The sequence below is a fragment of the Cetorhinus maximus genome, chromosome 9, assembly GCF_964194155.1.
Source record: "Cetorhinus maximus chromosome 9, sCetMax3.hap1.1, whole genome shotgun sequence".
Taxonomy (NCBI): domain Eukaryota; kingdom Metazoa; phylum Chordata; class Chondrichthyes; order Lamniformes; family Cetorhinidae; genus Cetorhinus; species Cetorhinus maximus.
The window spans coordinates 62,002,966-62,024,671 of NC_135887.1; the positions used below are offsets into that span (position 1 = coordinate 62,002,966).

Genomic DNA, 21,706 nt, shown 5'->3' on the forward strand with positions numbered 1-21,706 from the left:
CCAGCTTGGACAGCACATCCAGTGTCCGGTAAGTGACAGCAGTTTTTGTTTTAAACCCGAGGCAGAAGTTCAAGTGGCCCAGGAACGGATTGTGCCCATTCCTGAACCCTCCACTGTTCACCTCACTGTTAGGGAAAACATTACCAACCTGCAGAGCTCTGTCATACATTTCGGTTACGAAATTCCCCCTCGACCAGAACATCTTACTAAACTACTAAAAGCTGTAGAGTTATCACAAAAGTATTTCTATACTTTGGAACAGAAAACACACAAGATAGAGGGAGAGATTCAAGGTATCACAGTCCCAACCTGGTGGGACATTTTCGAAAACATAGAGGTCCCTTCATGGGTCAGAATGGCTTCGCACATCCTCGTGGTTTGCCAGCTGGGAATAGTGTTGTACCTGTTGTGCTCTCAGTGCAAGGGAAAAGGCAAAATCCTAGAGTTCCAAAACGAAAGGACCTGGAAAAAGCATTCTGCTAAGGTGGAGAGAGATAGACCTGTTTGAACCTTTCATATTTTTTTTTTGTGTGTTCCTGAATAAAGATTGTTGTTTTTTTTTGTGTTGTTATTTTTAAGAAAGACTTTTACGTGTTGTTTTCTTTTAATAAAGATGCATGTGCACCAAGTGGGGTGTTGGACCCCGTAAATATTTGGACGTATGTAAATAACTGTATTTTGCCTATGCATGCTTACGTACACCACATTTTAAAGAATGGGGAATGTATGTGTCATGAGATCTTATATAGGTAATTACAGGGGAAGACTGACTATGGAGGGTCGGGAATTTTGATTTTTTTTCCCCGTATGATACTTGAAGTAAGATTTAAGAATCAAGGGAAGGCTGAAGGGTTCTCAAAATTCCCACATTTTTCATATCATCAACAAGGATATGACTTTTGGATTTTTATGGCAGAGGACCCAACTGCTGAGTTAAGTGTAGAACCCTGCAGACAGGAGGCTAGGCCCATGAAGGCCTGGGACTGGGCATGCCCAGGCTTGTTGAGTGCAGTGTGGACTGTTGCCTAAAACCAGACAACGAGAGGAGACAGAATACGCATTCTTCCCTTTAAAACAATCAACCCAGAGAAAGACTTCATCTTACACGATACTAAAGCCCATCAAAATCTTGCATAAATAATTGCTACTAACTACTAAGGCAGGAAGGCAGCAATCAATGCAATTATGCGAACCCATCAATACTCCACATATACAATGGCTTTCAGTTCAAGACTAGTTAGGGGGACAGGAAGACAACGATAAACATCATGCGAGCCCATTGAAAACAACGAGACAACAATCACCTGAAGAATCCCAAATCAGACAAAGAACTAACCTTGATTTGGTTTCAGATAAGAAATTCGAAAAAACAGTATAACTGTTACGAAGGGAGGGGGGTGAGCAGTTTTTGGAGCGGTTGAAGCAGAGTTTAAGCAGGGAGGAGATCTGGAGGTTTGCAGGCCCGCAGGCAACATCATGGCGAGGGGCACTGCGTGGTAGGCTCAACCAAAGACAACAAGGCCACAACTGCAGCCCTCCACGAAGATCGACCACCCAAAACCGCGCCCTCCATCCAACTCAAGAGCCTTCACAAATTCCACAAACCAGGACCACGTGGGGACGGAAGGCCCCAGAGGATACAAAGAGCGTACCCCAAAACTGCAACCGGCTTACCTGGCTGGATTTCGAACTGTTAAGGAACCCTGGTTGGTGAGCATGATCCCTGACCTCTCCTAGTTCAATTTAATTAGATTTTGGGGGTGGGACAAGGGTAAGGGGATTAGTAGCGTGATTTTCCCTCGTTATGCCGTGTGTTCCCCATTCTTAACTAAGTGTACTTTGTAGGTCTGTATAATCTCAGTGTAATCCTAATGTTATAAGTTCATTTGTGACTTCAATAAACCCAGTTTTTTTTTCTTCCACCAAAACCAGTTGTCTGCTGCACTTTGTCACAACCCCCAAATAAGCCCAAGGTCTAGAACCCAGGGAGTGGGAGCAATTCAGACCGCTCAGAAGTCAGAGGTGAAGCTGACACACACCACCACCCCCTACATACTGTACAAGTATTTGTGGGACTTAGTAACACCATATATGATCGCTAATGCCTCTTTCTCAACTTGTGAGTAATTTTGCACTGACTTGGTTAAACTACATGAAGTATATGCCACAGGCTTCTCTACACCATCTCCCATTACATGAGATAACATTACACTGAACCCTGTGGTGAGGCATCGCATGCTAAAACCAATTTGACACTCAGTTTGGGTTCCGCCAGGGCCACTTAGCTCCTAACCTCATTACAGCCTTGGTTCAAACATAGATAAAAGAGCTGAACTTCTGAGGTAAGGTGAGAGTGACTGCCCTTGACACCAAGGCCGCATTTGACCGAGTGTGGCATCAAGGAGCCCTAGCAATACTGGAGTAAATGAGAATCAGGGGGAAAACTCCCTGCTGGTTGGAATCATACCAAGCACAAAGGAAGATGGTTGTGATTATTGGAGGTTAATCATCTCAGCTCCAGGACATCACTGCAGGAGTTCCTCAGGGTAGTGTCCAAGGCCCAACCATCTCCAGCTGCTTCATCAATGACCTTCCTTCCATCATTAGGTCAGAAGTGGGGATGTTCGCTGATGATTGCACAATGTTCAGCACCATTCACAACTCCTCAGATACTGAAGCAGTCCATGTCAAAATGCAGCAAGACCTGGACAATATCCAGGCTTGGGCTGACAAGTGGCAAGTAACATTCAAACCACACAAGTGCCAGCAATGACCATCTCCAAAAAGAGAAGAATCTAACCATTGCCTCTTGACATTCAATGGCATTACCATCACTGGATCCCCCATTATCAGCATCCTGGGGGTTACCATTGACCAGAAACTGAGCTGGACTAGCCATACAAATACTGTGGCTACAAAAGCATGTCAGAGGCTAGGAATCCTGTGATGAGTAACTTGCTTCCTGACTCCCCAAAGCTTGTCCACCATTTACAAGGCACAAGTCAGGAGTGTGATGGAATACTCTTCACTTGCCTGGATGAGTGCAGCTCCCACACACTCAAGAAGCTTGACACCATCCAGGACAAAGAAGTTGATTGGCACCATATCCACAAACATTCACTCCCTCCATTGCTGGCAAACAGTAGCAGCAGTGTGTACCATCTACAAGATGCATTGCAGGAATTCACCAAGGCTCCGTCAACAGCACCTTCCAAACCCACAACCACTACCACCTAGAAGGACAAGGGCATCAGATACAAAAACAGAATTACCTGGAAAAACTCAGCAAGTCTGGCAGCATCGGCGGAGAAGAAATCAGTTAACGTTTCGAGCCTTCATGGCCCTTCGGCAGAACTGCAGCATAGTTTCAACAAGGGAGAAATATAAATTGGTTTAAGGTGGGTGGGGGGTGGGGTGGGGGTGGGGGGGGGGGGGGGGAAGAGACACATTGAGGGTGTGGTGTGAGCAGATAATCAAAAGATGTCACAGACAAAAGGGTCAAAGAGGTGTTGAAGGTGGTGGTCTTTGTCTGAGAAAAGTGCTAATTAAGGATGGAAAACAGGATATTCAAAGTACAGCTCTAGTGGGGGTGGGGTGGAAAGACTAAAGGTTTTAGTTTTAGATTTAAAAATAATGGAAATAGGTGGGGAAAGAAGAATCTATATAAATTATTGAAAAAAAAGCGGGTGGGGGGTGGAAAAAAAACGGGGTGGGGATGGGGGGAGGGGGAGTTTAAGATCTAAAGTTGTTGAATTCAATATTCAGCCCGGAGGGCTGTAAAGTGCCTAGTCGGAAGATGAGGTGCTGTTCCTCCAGTTTGCGTTGGGCTTCACTGGAACAATGCAGCAAGCCAAGGACAGACATGTTGGCAAGAGAACAGGGTGGAGTGTTAAAATGGCAAGCGACAGGGAGGTTTGGGTCTTTCTTGCGGACAGACCGCAGGTGTTCCGCAAAACGGTCGCCCAGTTTGCGTTTGGTCTCTCCAATGTAGAGGAGACCGCATTGGGAGCAACGAATGCAGTAGACTAAGTTAGGGGAAATGCAAGTGAAATGCTGCTTCACTTGAAAGGAGTGTTTGGGCCCTTGGACGGTGAGGAGAGAGGAAGTGAAGGGGCAGGTGTTGCATCTTCTGCGTGGGCATGGGGAGGTGCCATAAGTGGGGGTTGAGGAGTAGGGGGTGATGGAGGAGTGGACCAGGGTGTCGCGGAGGGAACGATCCCTACGGAATGCCGTCAAGGGGGGTGAAGGGAAGATGTGTTTGGTGGTGGCATCATGCTGGAGTTGGCGGAAATGGCAGAGGATGATCCTTTGAATGCGGAGGCTGGTGGGGTGATAAGTGAGGACAAGGGGGACCCTATCATGTTTCTGGGAAGGAGGAGAAGGCGTGAGGGAGGATGCGCGGGATATGGGCCGGACACGGTTGAGGGCCCTGTCAACGACCGTGGATGGAAAACCTCAGTTAAGGAAGAAGGAGGACATGTCAGAGGAGCTGTTTTTGAAGGTAGCGTCATCAGAACAGATGCGACGGAGGCGAAGGAACTGAGAGAATGGGATGGAGTCTTTACAGGAAGCGGGGTGTGAGGAGCTGTAGTCGAGGTAGCTGTGGGAGTCGGTAGGCTTGTAATGGATATTGGTGGACAGTCTATCATCAGAAATTGAGACAGAGAGGTCAAGGAAGGGAAGAGAAGTGTCAGAGATGGACCATGTGAAGATGATGGAGGGGTGGAGATTGGAAGCAAAATTAATACATTTTTCCAGGTCCCGACGAGAGCATGAAGCAGCACCGAAGTAATCATCGATGTACCGGAGAAAGAGTTGTGGGAGGGGGCCGGAGTAGGACTGGAACAAGGAATGTTCCACATACCCCATAAAGAGACAGGCATAGCTGGGGCCCATGCGGGTACCCATAGCCACACCTTTTCTTTGGAGGAAGTGAGAGGAGTTAAAGGAGAAATTGTTCAGTGTGAGAACAAGTTCAGCCAGACGGAGGAGAGTAGTGGTGGATGGGGATTGTTGGGGCCTCTGTTCAAGGAAGAAGCTAAGGGCCCTCAGACCATCCTGGTGGGGGATGGAGGTGTAGAGGGATTGGACATCCATGGTGAAGAGGAAGCGGTTGGGGCCAGGGAACTGGAAATTGTTGATGTGACGTAAGGTGTCAGAGGAATCACGGATGTAGGTGGGAAGGGACTGGACAAGGGGAGAGAGAAGGGAGTCAAGATAACGAGAAATGAGTTCCGTGGGGCAGGAACAGGCTGACACGATCGGTCTGCCAGGACAGTTCTGTTTGTGGATTTTGGGTAGGAGGTAGAAGCGGGCCGTCCGAGGTTGGGCGACTATCAAGTTGGAAGCTGTGGGAGGAAGATCTCCAGAGGAGATGAGGTCAGTGACAGTCCTGGAAACAATGGCTTGATGTTCTGTGGTGGGGTCATGGTCCAGGGAGAGGTAGGAGGAAACGTCTGCGAGTTGACGCTCAGCCTCCGCGAGGTAGAGGTCAATGCGCCAGGCAACAACAGTACCACCCTTGTCAGCGGGTTTGATGACAATGTTGGGGTTGGACCTGAGAGAACGGAGTGCAGTGAGTTCAGAGAGAGACAGATTAGAATGGGTGAGAGGAGCAGAGAAATTGAGACGGCTAATGTCACGCCGACAGTTCTCAATGAAAAGATCAAGAGAAGGTAAGAATCCAGAGGGAGGGGTCCAAGTGGAGGGAGAAGTGGAGGGCATCAGATAGATGGGAACACCACCACCTGGAAGTTCCCCTCCAAGTCACTCACCATCCTGATTTGGAAATATATCGTCGTTCCTTCATTGTTACTGGGTCAAAATCCTGGAACTCCCTCCCTAACAGCACTGTGGGTGTACCTACACCACAAGGACCACAGCGGTTCAATAAGGCAGCTCATCACCACCTTATCAAGGGCAACTAGGGATGGGCAATAAATGCTGGCCCAGCCAGCGAAGCCTATATCCCATAAATGAATAAAAGTAAATGTTTCTTGGGATCGTAGTGGGTTAAAACAGCATCACTAGCCAGTACTGCCTCCATTTCTACAAATGGTTTTCACAGACCACTCCCAATCTATTCCACCTTTGTGCAGTTGGTCCATTGGAGTGAATGTAATTAACTGAATTGGGGATGACCTTGCAACAATACACAACAGTCCCTGTGAACTTTCCATGTTCTTCTCTGTTCCCTGGTCTCTTTGCTTTCAAAATCCCCTCAACCTTCTCCAGTATTCAGTGGATCCCTTCACTGTCTACTTTGTGACCAGGGATGTTCCACTTGACACCATGAAGCAACACGTTTGCCTTTCGGCTCTGATGCCATACTCTTGAAGTCAGTCTAGGGTCTTTTTCAAGCTTACAATGTGCTCTTTCTTTGTCTCACTGCTGATTAGAATGTGATTTAAGAAACAGACACTCCTTTCATCCTATTTGGCATCTGATCCATGATGCTCTGGGATACTGGGAGCAATGGGCACCCCAAAGAGTAACCTCTTGTCTTGGTACAACACTTTACATGTATGAATGGTAAGTAGCTCCTTGCTCTTGTCAGTTAATTCCAATTGCAAGTGTGTATTTGACAAATCTATCTAACTAAACACCCTCCCATTGGCTAAATTAGGAAACATATCTTCACTTGTAGGCAGTGGGTAAGTATCATTCTTGATCACCTTATTTACCGTTTGTTTATAACCTTCACAAATCTGAACAAACCCGTCTGTTTTCTGAATTATCACAATGGTTATGGCCCATTCAATGCTCTTCACCTTAATTGCCCCTGTTTTTTCTAATCTATCCAGCTCCTTCCTTACTGCTTTGAACTGCATAAGGAACTGACTAGCCTTGCAGTTAGCCAGCTGTACGTTGTCCTTTATCCTGACTTCGACCTTGTGATGGTTAATTTGATCATTTGATCCTCTTTGCTGAAAGACCACTTTGTGCTCTCTTAGCACTTTCTCAATGACAGACGTACTCTACTTACCCACACTGTAAATAGCTCGGCCCAGATTAACTGTATCTCCCTTCTCATCAAGGAGACTTTATTCCCCCCTCCTATTCCCAATGGCAAGTGTTAGGATGTAACATCATATTGCATTCGAACACTAACTTCACATCACATTGGAACACTGTTGTTGAACTAGTCAGTGTCACACCAGTTTTGAATTAGGGAATGTGACTTTGAGATTTCTTGTACTCTTCTCCAGAGACAACAGGCACAGCTGCAGCTGTATCAACGCTGAAAGTTAATTGTGAATCTCAGACTTTCATTTCCACTATGGGCACTGGAATTATTATCTCAGCCTGACCACTCTAACCTTCCTGCTGCTGTTTCTGTTGCTCTCTGACTGAGTACAACTCCTGATCTTCCTGCTCGATAATATCAATGGCCTCTTGTTCTGTAACAATTCTGTGGTCAACTTTTGTTTTCGTATCTATCAACATGCATTCGAGGATTTCCAGACTCCTGAACTAGCTTTCGATCTCCCATAACCTCGACCTGATGCATGGCTGTGACTGGAGCATTGTTGTTTCCTCTCCCCCTGCATGTTCTCTGGATATGACCAACTTTCCCACAGAGATAGCACTTAGACTGCAAATGGGGGTATTTAAATGGTTGGTGGCTACCATGGCAATGGTAACATCTACTTTTCTGACTCTGAGACTGTGATCTTGGCTACAGAACCTCCCATGCCAGCTCAGAAAAAGAGCTCTCTTGGAATTTGCATCTATCAGACGATGGGGGAGGTAGTCATGGGGGGTAGGGGTGGGGGAGGTAGTCGTGGAGGGAGGTAGTCGTGCAGGATGGGAGTAGGGGAGGTAGTCGTAGGGAGTGTGGGTGGGGGTGGGGGTGGGGGTAGTTGCAGTGTTCAGCGGGGGGGGTGAGGAATTGGGGTGGTAGTCGGGTGTAGGCAGGGTAGTCTGGGGGATGGTCGGAGGGAGGGGAATGGTGGGGTGGTCAGAGGTGCGGAGGATAGTCGGGGTAGTAGGGGATTGGTCAGTGGGTTCAGTGGGGGGCTGGGGAGGGTGGTCGAGATGGTAGTCAGTAGGGTGGGGGATAGTGGGGGGGGATGGGGGTAGTAAAGAGATGCAGGGGTGGTCAGGGGTGTAGTTGGGGCTAGTTGAGGGGTGGGGGTGGTCAGGGGTGTAGTTGGGGCTAGTCGAGGGGTGCGGGGTGGTCAAGGGAGTAGTTGGGATAGTCGAGGGGTGGGGGGTGGTCAGGAGTAGGGGGGTTGGTTGGGGGTGCGGGGGTTAGATAGTCAGAGGGATGTGGGGGGGGTGGTAGCCGGGCTGGTGGGGTGATTAAGGGTGTAGTTGGGACTAGCCGAGTGGGGCTGGTGGGATGGGGAGGTTAGTCGGGGGGTGATGGGATGATCAGGGGGGATGGGTGTGCTGTTGGGTGGATGGAGGGGGTCAGGTGGGGATCAGTACCATAGATACCCATGAGTTAGAAGTGGTTTAATCCTTTTCCTGGGTAACTATTCTTCCAAGACAGTCAGAACCATCTGAAATCTCCGATTTAAATTGGAGTATTGAATGATTCCATGGGATAATTCCCATGCAGTCCTTGCGTGGGGACATTCAGGGGGTCCCCCGGCTTATCTTCTGGGGTACGTCCCAGGTACGACCCCCTAGAGATTGGAAGTTCTAGGCCATTGTTATTCAGTCCATCGCTCTGTTGTCTTTGACTAACACAAGGTCATCTGCAGGCAGCCATTATTGAACCACTTCATATACACCTCCCCAGCAGAGAGGGCAATCAAACAAAATGCTCAGTGCTTCCAGTATACCCCACCCATGTCACCTCTCTCCCTTCTCACCTCACTCCACCTCCACCTCTCCCCTCCTCACCCCAACCCTCCATCTCTCCCCACCTCCACCTCTCCCCTCCTCATCCCTCCCCATCTCCACCTCTCCCCTCCTCACCTCCACCTCTCCCCTCCTCACCCCAACCCTCCATCCCTCCGCACCTCCACCTCTCCCCCTCCTCACCCCAACCCTCCATCTCTCCCCACCTCCACCTCTCTCCACCTCCTCCTCCTCACCCCAACCCTCCATCCCACCGCACCTCCACCTCTCCCCTCCTCACCCCAACCTTACATCCCTCCCCACCTCTCCCCTCCTCACCCCAACCTTACATCCCTCCCCACCTCTACCTCTCTCCCTCCTCATCCCTCCCCACCCCACCTCCATCCTTCCCCAACCCAACCCCATCCCTCCTCATCCCATCTCATCCCCATCCTTCTCCACCCTCACCTCTACACCCTCCTCACCCCACGAGGCAGGAAAAGAGTAACTTTGCATCTGTCTTCCCTGCAGAAGAGGATGCTGCCAATGTAAAGGAGGAGGTACTGGTGATATTAGATAGGATAAACATCGATAAAGAGTTTATTTAAAAGGTTAACCGTCCTCAAAAGAGAAAATTTACCCAGTGCAGATGGGATACATCCGGGGTTACTGGGGGAAGGAAGGATGGAAATTGTTGAGGTTCTGGCCACACTCTTCCAATATTCCTTCAGGAGGTGAGTGGTCCTGGAGGATGGTAAATGTTACCCTCCTGCTTAAAGGGGGAGAGGGATAAACCCAGCAATCACACACACACTGCTCTCACCTTCACTGCTTTCTGTGTCACATTAACATAAACATCCCAAACAATTCCTTGGTTTTGGCCTTACTCAATCCCATTGTTCCCATATCCACTACCCAGCTAACCAAGCTGCTCATTGCTGCTTCAGTTGCTCCCTGTTCATTCCCAGCAATGCCACCCTGGACCCACCTGAATCTGCACTGCCCATGTGGGGAATGGGTTCCGCTGCCTCTGTGTCTCCATCAGAAACTTCCAATGGTGGGCTTTGCCTCTCCAGGTCTTCCTCATCAGAGCTCCGCTCAGCCGAGGATGGGTACTGTGGGCACCAGTGTGGCACATACGGCACCTGCATCAAAGAGAGGAGCCATGAAGTAGACACAATTCCCAAACATTGGAAGACACTTATCAAGTGTGACATGTGACCACATCTTGAAGAAATATAAAAAGCCTCCATCCTGTCATAGCAACACAGAGAGAGCACTGTTCAAAACGCACTTTTAACATAGGAACACTTCCCAAGATACTGCACTGACTGACAACATCTGACACTGAGCCAGGGAAGGTGGTCTTAGGGCAGGCGAGAGACAGGGTTTTGTGTTTTGAAAGGAGGAGAGAGAGGCTGAGAGTTTAGGGAGGGAATTCCAGAGCTGAGGGCCATGGCAGCCAAGAGCACGGCCATCAGTGGCAGAGCGATTAAAATTTGGGATACTGCAGAGGCTGGAGTTGGAGGAGTGTAGGTATCTCAGAGGTTAATAGGGCTGGAGGAGGTGAGAGATAGGGAATTGACAAACGCACAGACAGTATGAAAATAAAGATGGGAATTTTAAAACGGAGGTGTTGTCAGACCTCCTCAGCACAGTGAATGTTCCTACACCTGGAACTCCCTCCCTCATAGCACTTTTGAGTATACCAACACCTGGAACATCAACCCTCAACATTGTATGTGCACTGACATCGGGAACTCCCTCCCTCACAGCACTGCGAGTGTCCCGACACCTGGAGCACCCTCCATCACAACACTGTGAGTGTACCTACATCTGGAAGCCCCTCCCTCAGCACTGTGAGTGAACCAACATCTGGAAAACCCTCCCTCAGCACTGTGAGTGTACCTACATCTGGAAAACCCTCCCTCAGCACTGTGAGTGTAGCTACATCTGGAACTCCCTCCCTCGGCACTGAGAGTGTATTTATATTTGGAACTCCCTCAGCACTGTGAGTATATCTACATCTGGAACTCCCTCCATCACAACACAGTGACTGTATCTACATCTGGAACTCCCGCCCTCAGCATTGTGAGTGTACCTACATCTGGAAAACCCTCCCTCAGCACTGTGAGTGTACCTACATCTGGAACTCACTCCCTCAGCACTGTGAGCGTACCTGCACCTGGAAGTCTCTCCCTCAACACTGTGAGTGTATCTACATGTGGAAGTTCCTCCATCACAACACTAAGAGTGTACCTACACCTGGAACACCCTCCATCACAACACAGTGACTGTATCTACATCTGGAACTCCCGCCCTCAGCATTGTGAGTGTACCTACATCTGGAACTCCCTCCCTCAGCACGGTGAGCGTACCTACATCTGTAACACCCCACCTCAACACTGTAAGTGTATTTACATCGGGAACTCCCTCAGCACTGTGAGCTTACCTGCACCTGGAAATCCCTCAGCACTGTGAGTGTATCAACATCTGGAACTCCCTCCCTCACAGCACTGTGGGTGTCCCTACAGCTGGAACTCCCTCCCTCATTTCACTGTGAGTAGAACTGCACCTGGAACACCCGCCCCCTCACCACTGTGAGTGTACCTACATCTAGAAAGCCCTCAGCACTGTGAGTATACCTACAACTGGAACTCCTTCCATCCCAGCACTGTGAATGTACCTACACCTGGAACTCCCTCCCTCCCAACACTGTGGCGCACCTACACCTGGAACTCCCTCCCTCAGCACTGTGGTGTACCTACACCTGGAAGTCCCGCGCTCACAGCACTGTGAATGTACCTACACCTGGAACTCCCTACCTCATGGCACTGTGAGTGCAGCTACACCTGGAACTCACTCCCTCAGCAATGTATGTGTACCGACATCTGGAACTCCCTCCCTCCCAGCACTGTGAGTGTATCTACACTTGGAACTTCCTCCCTCACAGCACTGTGAGTGTACCTACACCTAGAACTCCCACCCTCAGCATTGTATGTGTACCGATGTTGGGAACACCCTCCCTCAGCACTGTGAGTGTACCTACATGTGCAACACCCTCCAACACAACACTGTGAGTATACCTACATCTGGAACTCCCTCCCTGAGCACTGAGTGTTTACCGGCACCTGGAACCCCCTCCCTGAACAATGTGAGTGTACTTACATCTAGAACCCCCTCAGCACTGTGAGTGTTCCTACACCTGGAACCCCCTCCCTCACAGCACCTACACCCAGAACTCTCTCCCTCAGCAATGTGAGTGCACCTACATCTGGAACTCCCTCCCTCAGCACTCTGAATGTACCTACACCTGGAACTCCCCCCGTCAGCACTGTGAGTGTACCTACAACTGGAATTCCCTCCCTCCCAGCACTGTGTGAGTACCTACACCTGGAACTCCCACCCTCCCAGCACTGTGGGTTTCCTGCACCTGGAACTCCCTCCCTCACAGCACTGTGGGTTTCCTGCACCTGGAACTCCCACCCTCCCAGCACTGTGGGTTTCCTGCACCTGGAACTCCCTCCCTCACAGCACTGTGAGTGTACCTACATCTGGAACACCCTCCATCGCAACACTGTGAGCATACCTATATCTGGAACACCCTCCATCACAGCACTGTGAGTGTACCTACGTCTGGAACACCCTCCATCACAACACTGTGAGTGTATCTACATCTGGAACTTACTCCCTCAGCGCTGTGAGTGTACCGGCATCTGGAACCCCCTCCCTGAACAATGTGGGTATACCTACATCTAGAACCCCCTCAGCACTGTGAGTGCACCTACACCTGACACTCCCTCCCTCACAGCACCTACACCCAGAAATCTCTCCCTCAGCAATGTGAGTGTACCTACATCTGGAACTCCCTCCCTCAGCACTCTGAATGTACCTACATCTGGAACTCCCCCCGACAGCACTGTGAGTGTACCTACATCTGCAACGCCCTCCCTCAGCACCCTTGAGTGTAACTACAACTGGAACTCCCTCCCAGCACTGTGTGAGTATCTACACCTGGAACTCCCTCGCTCACAGCACTGTGGGTGTACCTGCATTTGGAGCTCCCTCCCTCACAGCACTGTGAGTGTACCTACACCTAGAAATCCCACCCTCAGCATTGTATGTGTACTGATGTTGGGAACACCCTCCTTCAGCACTGTGAGTGTACCTACATCTGGAACACCCTCCATCACAACACTGTGAGTATACCTATATCTGGAACTTATTCCCTCAGCGCTGTTAGTGTACACTCACACCTGGAACTACCTCCCCCCCAGCACTGTGGGCGTACCTACACCTGGAAGTCCCTCCCTCAGCACTGTGGTGTACCGACACCTGGAAGTCGCGCGTTCACAGCACTGTGAGTGTACCTACACCTGGAATTCCGTACCTCATGGCACTCTGATTGCACCTATACCTGGAACTCCCTCCCTCAGCACTGTGAGTGTACCTACACCTGGAACTCCCACCCTCAGCATTGGACGTGTACTGATGTGGGGAACACCCTCCCTCAGCACTGAGTGTATCTAAATCTGGAACACCCTCCATCACAACACTGTGAGTGTACCTACATCTGGAGCTCCCTCCCTTAGCACGGTGAGAATACCTACATCTGCAACCCCCACCCTCAGCGCTGTGAGCGTACCGACACCTGGATCCATCTCTCTGAACACTGTGAGTGTACTTACATCCAGAACCCCCTCAGCACTGTGAGTGTTCCTACACCTGGAACACCCTCGCTCACAGCACTGTGAGTGTAGCTACACCTGGAACTCCCTCGCTCACAGCACTGTGAGTGCACCTCCACCTGGAACTCCCTCCCTCACAGCACTGTGAGTGCACCTCCACCTGGAACTCTCTCCCTCAGCACTGTGAGAGTACCTACATATGTAACAACGTCCCTCAGCACTGTGGGTGTATTTACATCTGGAATTCCCTCCCTCTCAGCACTGTGAGAGCACCTACACCTGGAACTCCCTCCCTCACAGCACTGTGAGTGTACATACAACTATAATCTACAACCCTCAGCACTGTGGGTGCATTTACATCTGGACCTCCACCCTCCCAGAGCTGTGAGTGTACCTACACATGGAACTTCCTCCCTCAGCAATGAATGTGTCCCTACAGCTGGAGTTCACTCCCTCACAGCACTGAGTGCACCTAAACCTGGAAATCCCCTCCTCAGCACTGTGAGTTTACCTACATCTGGAACTCTCTCCCTCAGTACGCTAAGTGTACCTACATCTGGAACTCTCTCCCTCAGCACTGTGAGTGTATTTACATTGGGAACTCCCTCGCACTGTGAGCTTACCTGCACATGGAACTCCCTCCCTCAGCACTGTGAGTGTATCACCATCTGGAACTCCCTCCCTTAATTCACTGTGAGTTGAACTGCACCTGGAACTCCCTCCCTCAGCACTGTGAGTGTGCCTACACCTGGAACACCCACCCCGGCTCAGCACTGTGAGTTTACTTACACTTGGAACTCACCCCCATTCAGCACTGTGAGTGTACCTACATCTAGAAAGCCCGCAGCACTGTGAGTATACCTACAATTGGAACTCCTTCCGTCCCAGCACTGTGAGTGTACCTACACCTGGAACTACCTCCCCCCCAGCACTGTGGGCGTACCTACACCTGGAACTCCCTCCCTCAGCACTGTGGTGTACCGACACCTGGAAGTCGCGCGTTCACAGCACTGTGAGTGTACCTACACCTGGAATTCCGTACCTCATGGCACTCTGATTGCACCTATACCTGGAACTCCCTCCCTCAGCACTGTGAGTGTACCTACACCTGGAACTCCCACCCTCAGCATTGTACGTGTACTGATGTGGGGAACACCCTCCCTCAGCACTGAGTGTACCTAAATCTGGAACACCCTCCATCACAACACTGTGAGTGGACCTACATCTGGAGCTCCCTCCCTCAGCACTGTCAGTGTACCGACGCCTGGAACCCCATCCCTGAACACAGTGAGTGTACTTACATCCAGAACCCCCTCAGCACTGTAAGTGTTCCTACACCTGGAACATCCTCGCTCACAGCACTGTGAGTGTAGCTACACCTGGAACTCCCTCGCTCACAGCACTGAGTGTACCTACACCTGGAACTTTCTCCCTCCGCGCTGTGAGAGTACCTACATATGTAACAACATCCCTCAGCACTTTGGGTGTATTTACATCTGGAACTCCCACCCTCTCAGCACTGTGAGTGTATTTACACCTGGACCTCCCTCCCTTAAAGCACTGTGAGTGTATCTACACCTGCAACTCACTCCCTCGCAGCACTGTGAGTATACATACACCTGGAATTCTCTCCCTCAGCACTGTGAGAGTACCGACATATGGAACAACGTCCCTCAGCAGTGTGGATATATTTACATCTGGGACTCCCTCCCTCCCAATACTGTGAGTGTACCTACATCTGGAACTCCCTCCCTCACAGCACTGAGTGGACCAACATCTGGAATACCCTCCATCACACCACTGTGATTGTACCTACACCTGGAACTCCCACCCTCAGCACTGTGAGTGTACCTACACATGGAACTCACTACCTCACAGCACTGTGAGTGGACCGACATCTGGAACACCGTCCATCACAGCACTGTGAGTGTACCTACACCTGGAACTCTCCCCCTCAGCACTGTGAGTGTAGCTACATCTGGAACACCTTCCCTCAGCACTCTGAGTGTTCCTACACCTGGAACTCCCTCCCTCCCAGCACTGTCAGTGTACCTACAAGTGGAACTTCCTCCCTCACAGAACTGTGAGTGCAACTACACCTGGAACTCACTCCCTCACAGCACTGTGAGTGTATCTACATCAGGAACGTCCCCCAGCACTGTGGGTGTATTTACATCTGGAACTCCCTCCCTCCCACCACTGTGAGTGTGCCTACACCTGGAACTCCCTCCCTCACAGCACTGTGAGTGGACCGACATCTGGAATACCCTCCATCACACCACTGTGAGTGTACCTACACCTGGAACTCCCCCCCTCAGCACTGTGAGTGTACCTACACCTGGAACTCCCTCAATCACAGCACTGTGAGTGGACCAACATCTGGAACACCCTCCATCACAGCACTGTGTGTGTACCTACACCTGGAAATCCCTCCATCACAGCACTGTGAGTGTACCTACAACTGGAACTCCCTCTGGCCGAGCACTGTGGATGTACCTACACCTGGAACTCCCTCCCTCCCAGCACTGTCAGTGTACCTACACGTGGAACTTCCACCCTCACAGAACTGTGAGTGTACCTACACCTGGAACTCACTCCCTCATAGCACTGTGAGTGTACTTACATCTGAAACTCCCTCCCTCCTGTACTGTGGGTGTCCCTGCACCTGGAACACCCTCCTCCACTTCACTGTGAGCCGTCCTGCAGCTGGAAGTCACTCCCTCAGCACTATGAGCGTACCTGCACCTGGAATTCCGTCCCTCAGCACTGAGGGTGTATGTACACCTGGAACTCACTCCCTATCAGCACTGTGAGTGCACATACACCTGGAACTCACTCCCGCACAGCACTGTGAGTGTACCTCCACCTGGAACTCCCTCCCTCAGCAATGTATGTGTACCGACATCAGTAACTCCCTCCCTCCCAGCACTGTGAGTGTATTAACACCTGGAATTCACTCCCTCACAGCACTGTGGGTGTACTTACACGTGGAACTTCCTCCCTCACAGAACTGTGAGACTACCTGCACCTGGAACTCACTCCCTCACGGCACTGTGAGTGTACCCATGCCTGGAACTCCCTCCAGCCCAGCACTCTGGGTGTACCTACACCAGGAACACCCTCCCTCACAGCACTGTGAGTGTACCTAAACATGGAACTCGCTCCCTCACAGCACTGTGAGTGTACATACACCTGGAGTTCACTCCCTCACAGCACAGTGAGTGCTCCGAGATCTGGAACTCCCTCCATCACAGCATTGTGGGAGTACCTACAGCTGGAACTCCCTCCCTCAGCACTGTGAGTGTATGTAAACCTGGAGCTCCCTCCCTCACAGCACAGTGAGTGCTACGAGATCTGGAACTCCCTCCATCACAGCATTGTGGGAGTACCTACAGCTGGAATTCCCTCCCTCAGCACTGTGAGTGTATGTACACCAGGAACTCCCTCCCTCACAGCACTGTGAGTGTACATACACCTGGAACTCTCTCCCTCAGCACTGTGAGAGTACCTACATCTAGAACGACATCCCTCAGCATTGTGGGTGTATTTACATCTAGAACTCCCTCCCTCCCAGCACTGAGTGTACCTACATCTGGAAATCCCTCCCTCAGCACTGTGAGTGTACTGACATCTGGAACTCCCTCACTCACTTCAATGTGAGTGTATCTACACCTGGAACTCACACCCTCCCAGCACTGTGAGTGTACATACAGCTGGAACAACGTCCCTCAGCACTGTGGGCATATTTACATCTGGAACTCCCTCCGTCCCAGCACTGTGAGTGTACCTGTGGGAAACCAGGGTATTGGGAAGCCTACAAAGACCAACAGAGGACAACTAAAAAAGAAATAAGGAGGGAGAAGATTAAATATGAGGGTAAACTAGCGTAATATAAAAGAAGATTGCAAGAGTTTTTTTTAGATATATAAAGGGTAAGAGAGTGGACATTGGGCCGCTGGAAAATGACGCTGGAGAATTAGTAGTGGGGAACAAAGAAATGGCGGAGGAACTGAATAGGTACTTTGTGTCAGTCTTCACAGTGGAAGACATGAGTGACATCCCCAAAATTCAAGAGAGTCGGGGGCAGAGGTGAGTATGGTGGCCATTACCAAGGAGAAGGTGCTAGGAAATCTGTAAGGTCTGAAGGTGGATAAATCACCTGGGCCAGATGGATTACCCCCCAGAGTTCTGAAGGAGATAGCTGAAGAGATAGTGGAGGCGTTAGTGGTGATCTTTCAGGAATCACTGGAGTCAGGGAGGGTCCCAGAGAACTGGAAAATCGCTAATGTAACCCCCCTGTTTAAGAAGGGAGTGAGGCAAAATACGGGAAATTACAGGCCGATCAGCCTGACGTCAGTCGTTGGTAAGATTTTAGAGTCCATTATTAAGGATGAGATTTCAGAATACTTGGAAGTGCGTGGTAAAATTGGGCAAAGGCAGCATGGTTTCATCAAGGGGAGGTCATGCCTGACAAATCTGTTAGAATTCTTTGAGGAGGTAACGAGTAGGTTAGACAAAGGAGAGCCAATGGATGTTATCTACTTGGACTTCCAGAAGGCCTTTGACAAGGTGCCGCACAGGAGGCTGCTCAGTAAGATAAGAGCCCATGGTGTTAGAGGCAAGGTACTAGCATGGGTAGAAGGTTGGCTGTCTGGCAGGAGGCAGAGAGTGGGGATAAGGGATTCCTTCTCAGGATGGCGGCCGGTGACTAGTGGAGTTCCGCAGGGGTCAGTCAGTGTTGGGACCACAACTTTTCGCTTTATACATTAATGATCTAGATGAAGGAACTGAGGGCATCCTGGCTAAGTTTGCAGATGATACAAAGATAGGTGGAGGGACAGGTAGTATTGAGGAGGCGGGGAGGCTGCAGAAGGATTTGGACAGGTTAGGTGAATGGGCAAAAAAGTGGCAGATGGAATACAACGTGGGATAATGTGAGGTTATGCACTTTGGTAGGAAGAATAGAGGCATGAACTATTTTCTAAATGGGGAGATAATTCAGAAATCTGGAGTGCAAAGGGACTTGGGAGTCCTAGTCCAGGATTCTCTTAAGGTTAACTTGCAGGTTGAGTCGGTAGTTAGGAAGGCAAATGCAATGTTGGCATTTATTTTGAGAGGACTAGAATATAAAAGCAGGGATGAGCTACTGAGGCTTTATAAGGCTCTGGTCAGACCAGATTTAGAATATTGTGAGCAATTTTGGCCCCGTATCTCAGGAAGGATGTGCTGGCCCTGGAGACGGTCCAGAGGAGGTTCACGAGAATGATCCCAGGAATGAAAGGCTTAACTTATGAGGAACGTTTGAGGACTCTGGGTCTATACTCAATGGAGTTTAGCAGGATGAGGGGGGATCTGATTGAAACTTACAGAATACTGAGGGGCCTGGATAGAGTGGACGTGGGGAAGGTGTTTCCATTAGTAGGAGAGACTAGGACCTGAGGGCACAGCCTCAGAGTAAAGGGAGGACCTTTTAGAACAGAGATGAGGAGAAACTTCTTTAGCCAGAGAGTGGTGAATCTATGGAATTCATTGCCACAGAAGGCTGTGGAGGCCAGGTCATTGAGTGTATTTAAGACCGAGATAGATAGGTTCTTGTTTGGTAAGGGGATCAAAGGTTACGGGGAGAAGGTGGGAGAATGGGGTTGAGAAACTTATCAGCCATGATTGAATGGTGGAGCAGACTCGATGGGCCGATTGGCCTAATTTCTGCTCCTATGTCTTATGGTCCTATGGTCTTACCTACACCTGGAACTCCCTCCGTCACAGTACTGTGAGTGTACCTATATCTGGAACACTCTCCATCACAACACTGTGAGAGTACCAACATCTGGAACTCCATCCCTCAGCACTGTGAGTGTACCTACATCTGGAACTCACTCCCTCAGCACTGTGAGTGTACCAACATCTGGAACTCCCTTCCTAAGCACTGTGAGTGTAACTACATAGGAATTCCCTACCTCAGCACTGAATGTACCGACACCTGGATCTCCCTCCCTCACAGCACTGTGACTGTATGTACACCTGGAACTCCGTCCCTCACAACACTGTGAGTGTACTTACACCTGGAACTCCCTCCTTCCCAGCACTGTGAGTGTACCAACATCTGGAACACACTCAGCACTGTGAGCTTACCTGCACCTGGAACTCCCTCCCTCAGCATGGTGAGTGTACCTACATCTGGAACTCCCTCCCTCAGCACTGTGTGTGTACCTACATAGGAATTCCCTACCTCAGCACTGTGAGTGTACCGACACCTGGAACTCCCTCCCTGAACACTGTGAGTGTACCTACATCTGGAACATACTCAGCACTGTGAGCTTACCTGCACCTGGAACTCCCTCCCTCAGCATGGTGAGTGTACCTACATCTGGAACTCCCTCCCTCAGCACTGTGAGTGTATTTACATCTGGAACTCCCTCAGCGTTGAGAGCTTACCTGCACCTGGACCTCCCTCCCTCAGCACTGTGAGTGTATCTACATATGGAACTCCCATCCTCACAGCACTGTGAGTGTACCTACACCTGGAAGCCGCACCCTCAGCATTGTATGTGTACTGACTTCGGGAAATCCCTCCCCAGCACTGTGAGTGTACTCACACCTGGAATGACAGCACTGTGAGTGTACCTACACCTGGAACACCCTCGTTCACAACACTGTGAGTGTACCTACACCTGGAACTCCCTCCAGCCCAGCACTTTGGGTGTAACTACACCTGGAACTCCCTCCCTCACAGCACTGTGAGTGTACCTACACCTGCAACTCCCTCCCTCACAGCACTGTGAGTGTACCTACACATGGAACTCCTTACCTCAAGGCACTGTGAGTGCACCTACACCTGGAACTCCCTCCCTCAGCACTGTGAGTGTATGTACACCTGGAACCCCCTCCCTCACAGCACTGTGAGTGCACCTACATCTGGAACTCCCTCCATCACAGCATTGTGGGTGTACCTACACCTGGAACTCCCTCCCTCAGCACTGTGGGTGTTCCTGCACCTGCAACTCCCTTGCTCACAGCACTGTGAGTGTACCTACACCTGGAACTCCTTACCTCATGGCACTGTGAGTGCGCCTACACCTGGAACTCCCTCCCTCACAGCACTGTGAGTGTACCTACACCTGGAACTCCTTCCCTCACAGCACTGTGAGTGTACGTACACCTGGAACTCCCTCCCTCACAGCACTGTGAGTGTAAGTACACCTGGAACTCCATCCCTCACAGCACTGTGAGTGTACCTACACCTGGAACTCCTTACCTCACGGCACTGTGAGTGCACCTACACCAGGAACTCCCTCCCTCAGCATGTGAGTGCACCTACACTTGGAACTCCCTCCATCACAGCACTGTGAGTGTACTTACACCTGGAACTCCCTCCCTCACAGCACTGTGAGTGTACTTACACCTGGAACTCCCTCCTTCCCAGCACTGTGAGTGTACCAACATCTGGAACACACTCAGCACTGTGAGCTTACCTGCACCTGGAACTCCCTCCCTCAGAATGGTGAGTGTACCTACACCTGGAACTCCTTCCCTCACAGCACTGTGAGTGTACGTACACCTGGAACTCCCTCCCTCACAGCACTGTGAGTGTAAGTACACCTGGAACTCCATCCCTCACAGCACTGTGAGTGTACCTACACCTGGAACTCCTTACCTCACGGCACTGTGAGTGCACCTACACCAGGAACTCCCTCCCTCAGCACTGTGAGTGCACCTACACTTGGAACTCCCTCCATCACAGCACTGTGAGTGTGCCTACACCTGGAACCCGCACCCTCAGCACTGTATGTGTACTGACATCGGGAAGTCCCTCCCCAGCACTGTGAGTGTACTTACACCTGGAACGACTCCCTCACAGCACTGTGAGTGTACCTACACCTGGAACACCCTCGATCACAACACTGTGAGTGTACCTACACATGGAACTCCCTCCAACCCAGCACTGTGGGTGTAACTACACCTGGAACTTTCTCCCTCACAGCACTGTGACTGTACCTACACCTGGAACTCCCTCCCTCACAGCACTGTGAGTGTTCCTACATCTGGAACTCCCTCCATCACAGCATTGCGGGTGTAGCTACAGCTGGAACTCCCTCCCTCAGCACTGTGGGTGTACCTACACCTGCAACTCCCTCGCTTGCAGCACTGAGTGTATCTACACCTGGAACTCCTTACCTCACGGCACTGTGAGTGTATATAAGCAAGGAACTCCCTCCCTCACAGCACTG

At 50.5% G+C, this 21,706-nt stretch overlaps 1 protein-coding gene across 1 annotated transcript in view; it reads right to left on the reverse strand.

Moving 5' to 3' along the window:
- The window catches only part of spi1b (Spi-1 proto-oncogene b), a 168,045-nt gene that overhangs the window by 16,416 nt on the left and 129,923 nt on the right, over nucleotides 1-21,706 (reverse strand). Inside the window, exon 4 of the mRNA XM_078548810.1 lies at nucleotides 9,779-9,935. Coding sequence (XP_078404936.1) covers nucleotides 9,779-9,935 — 157 coding nt within the window. The remainder of the gene's footprint in view (nucleotides 1-9,778; nucleotides 9,936-21,706) is intronic.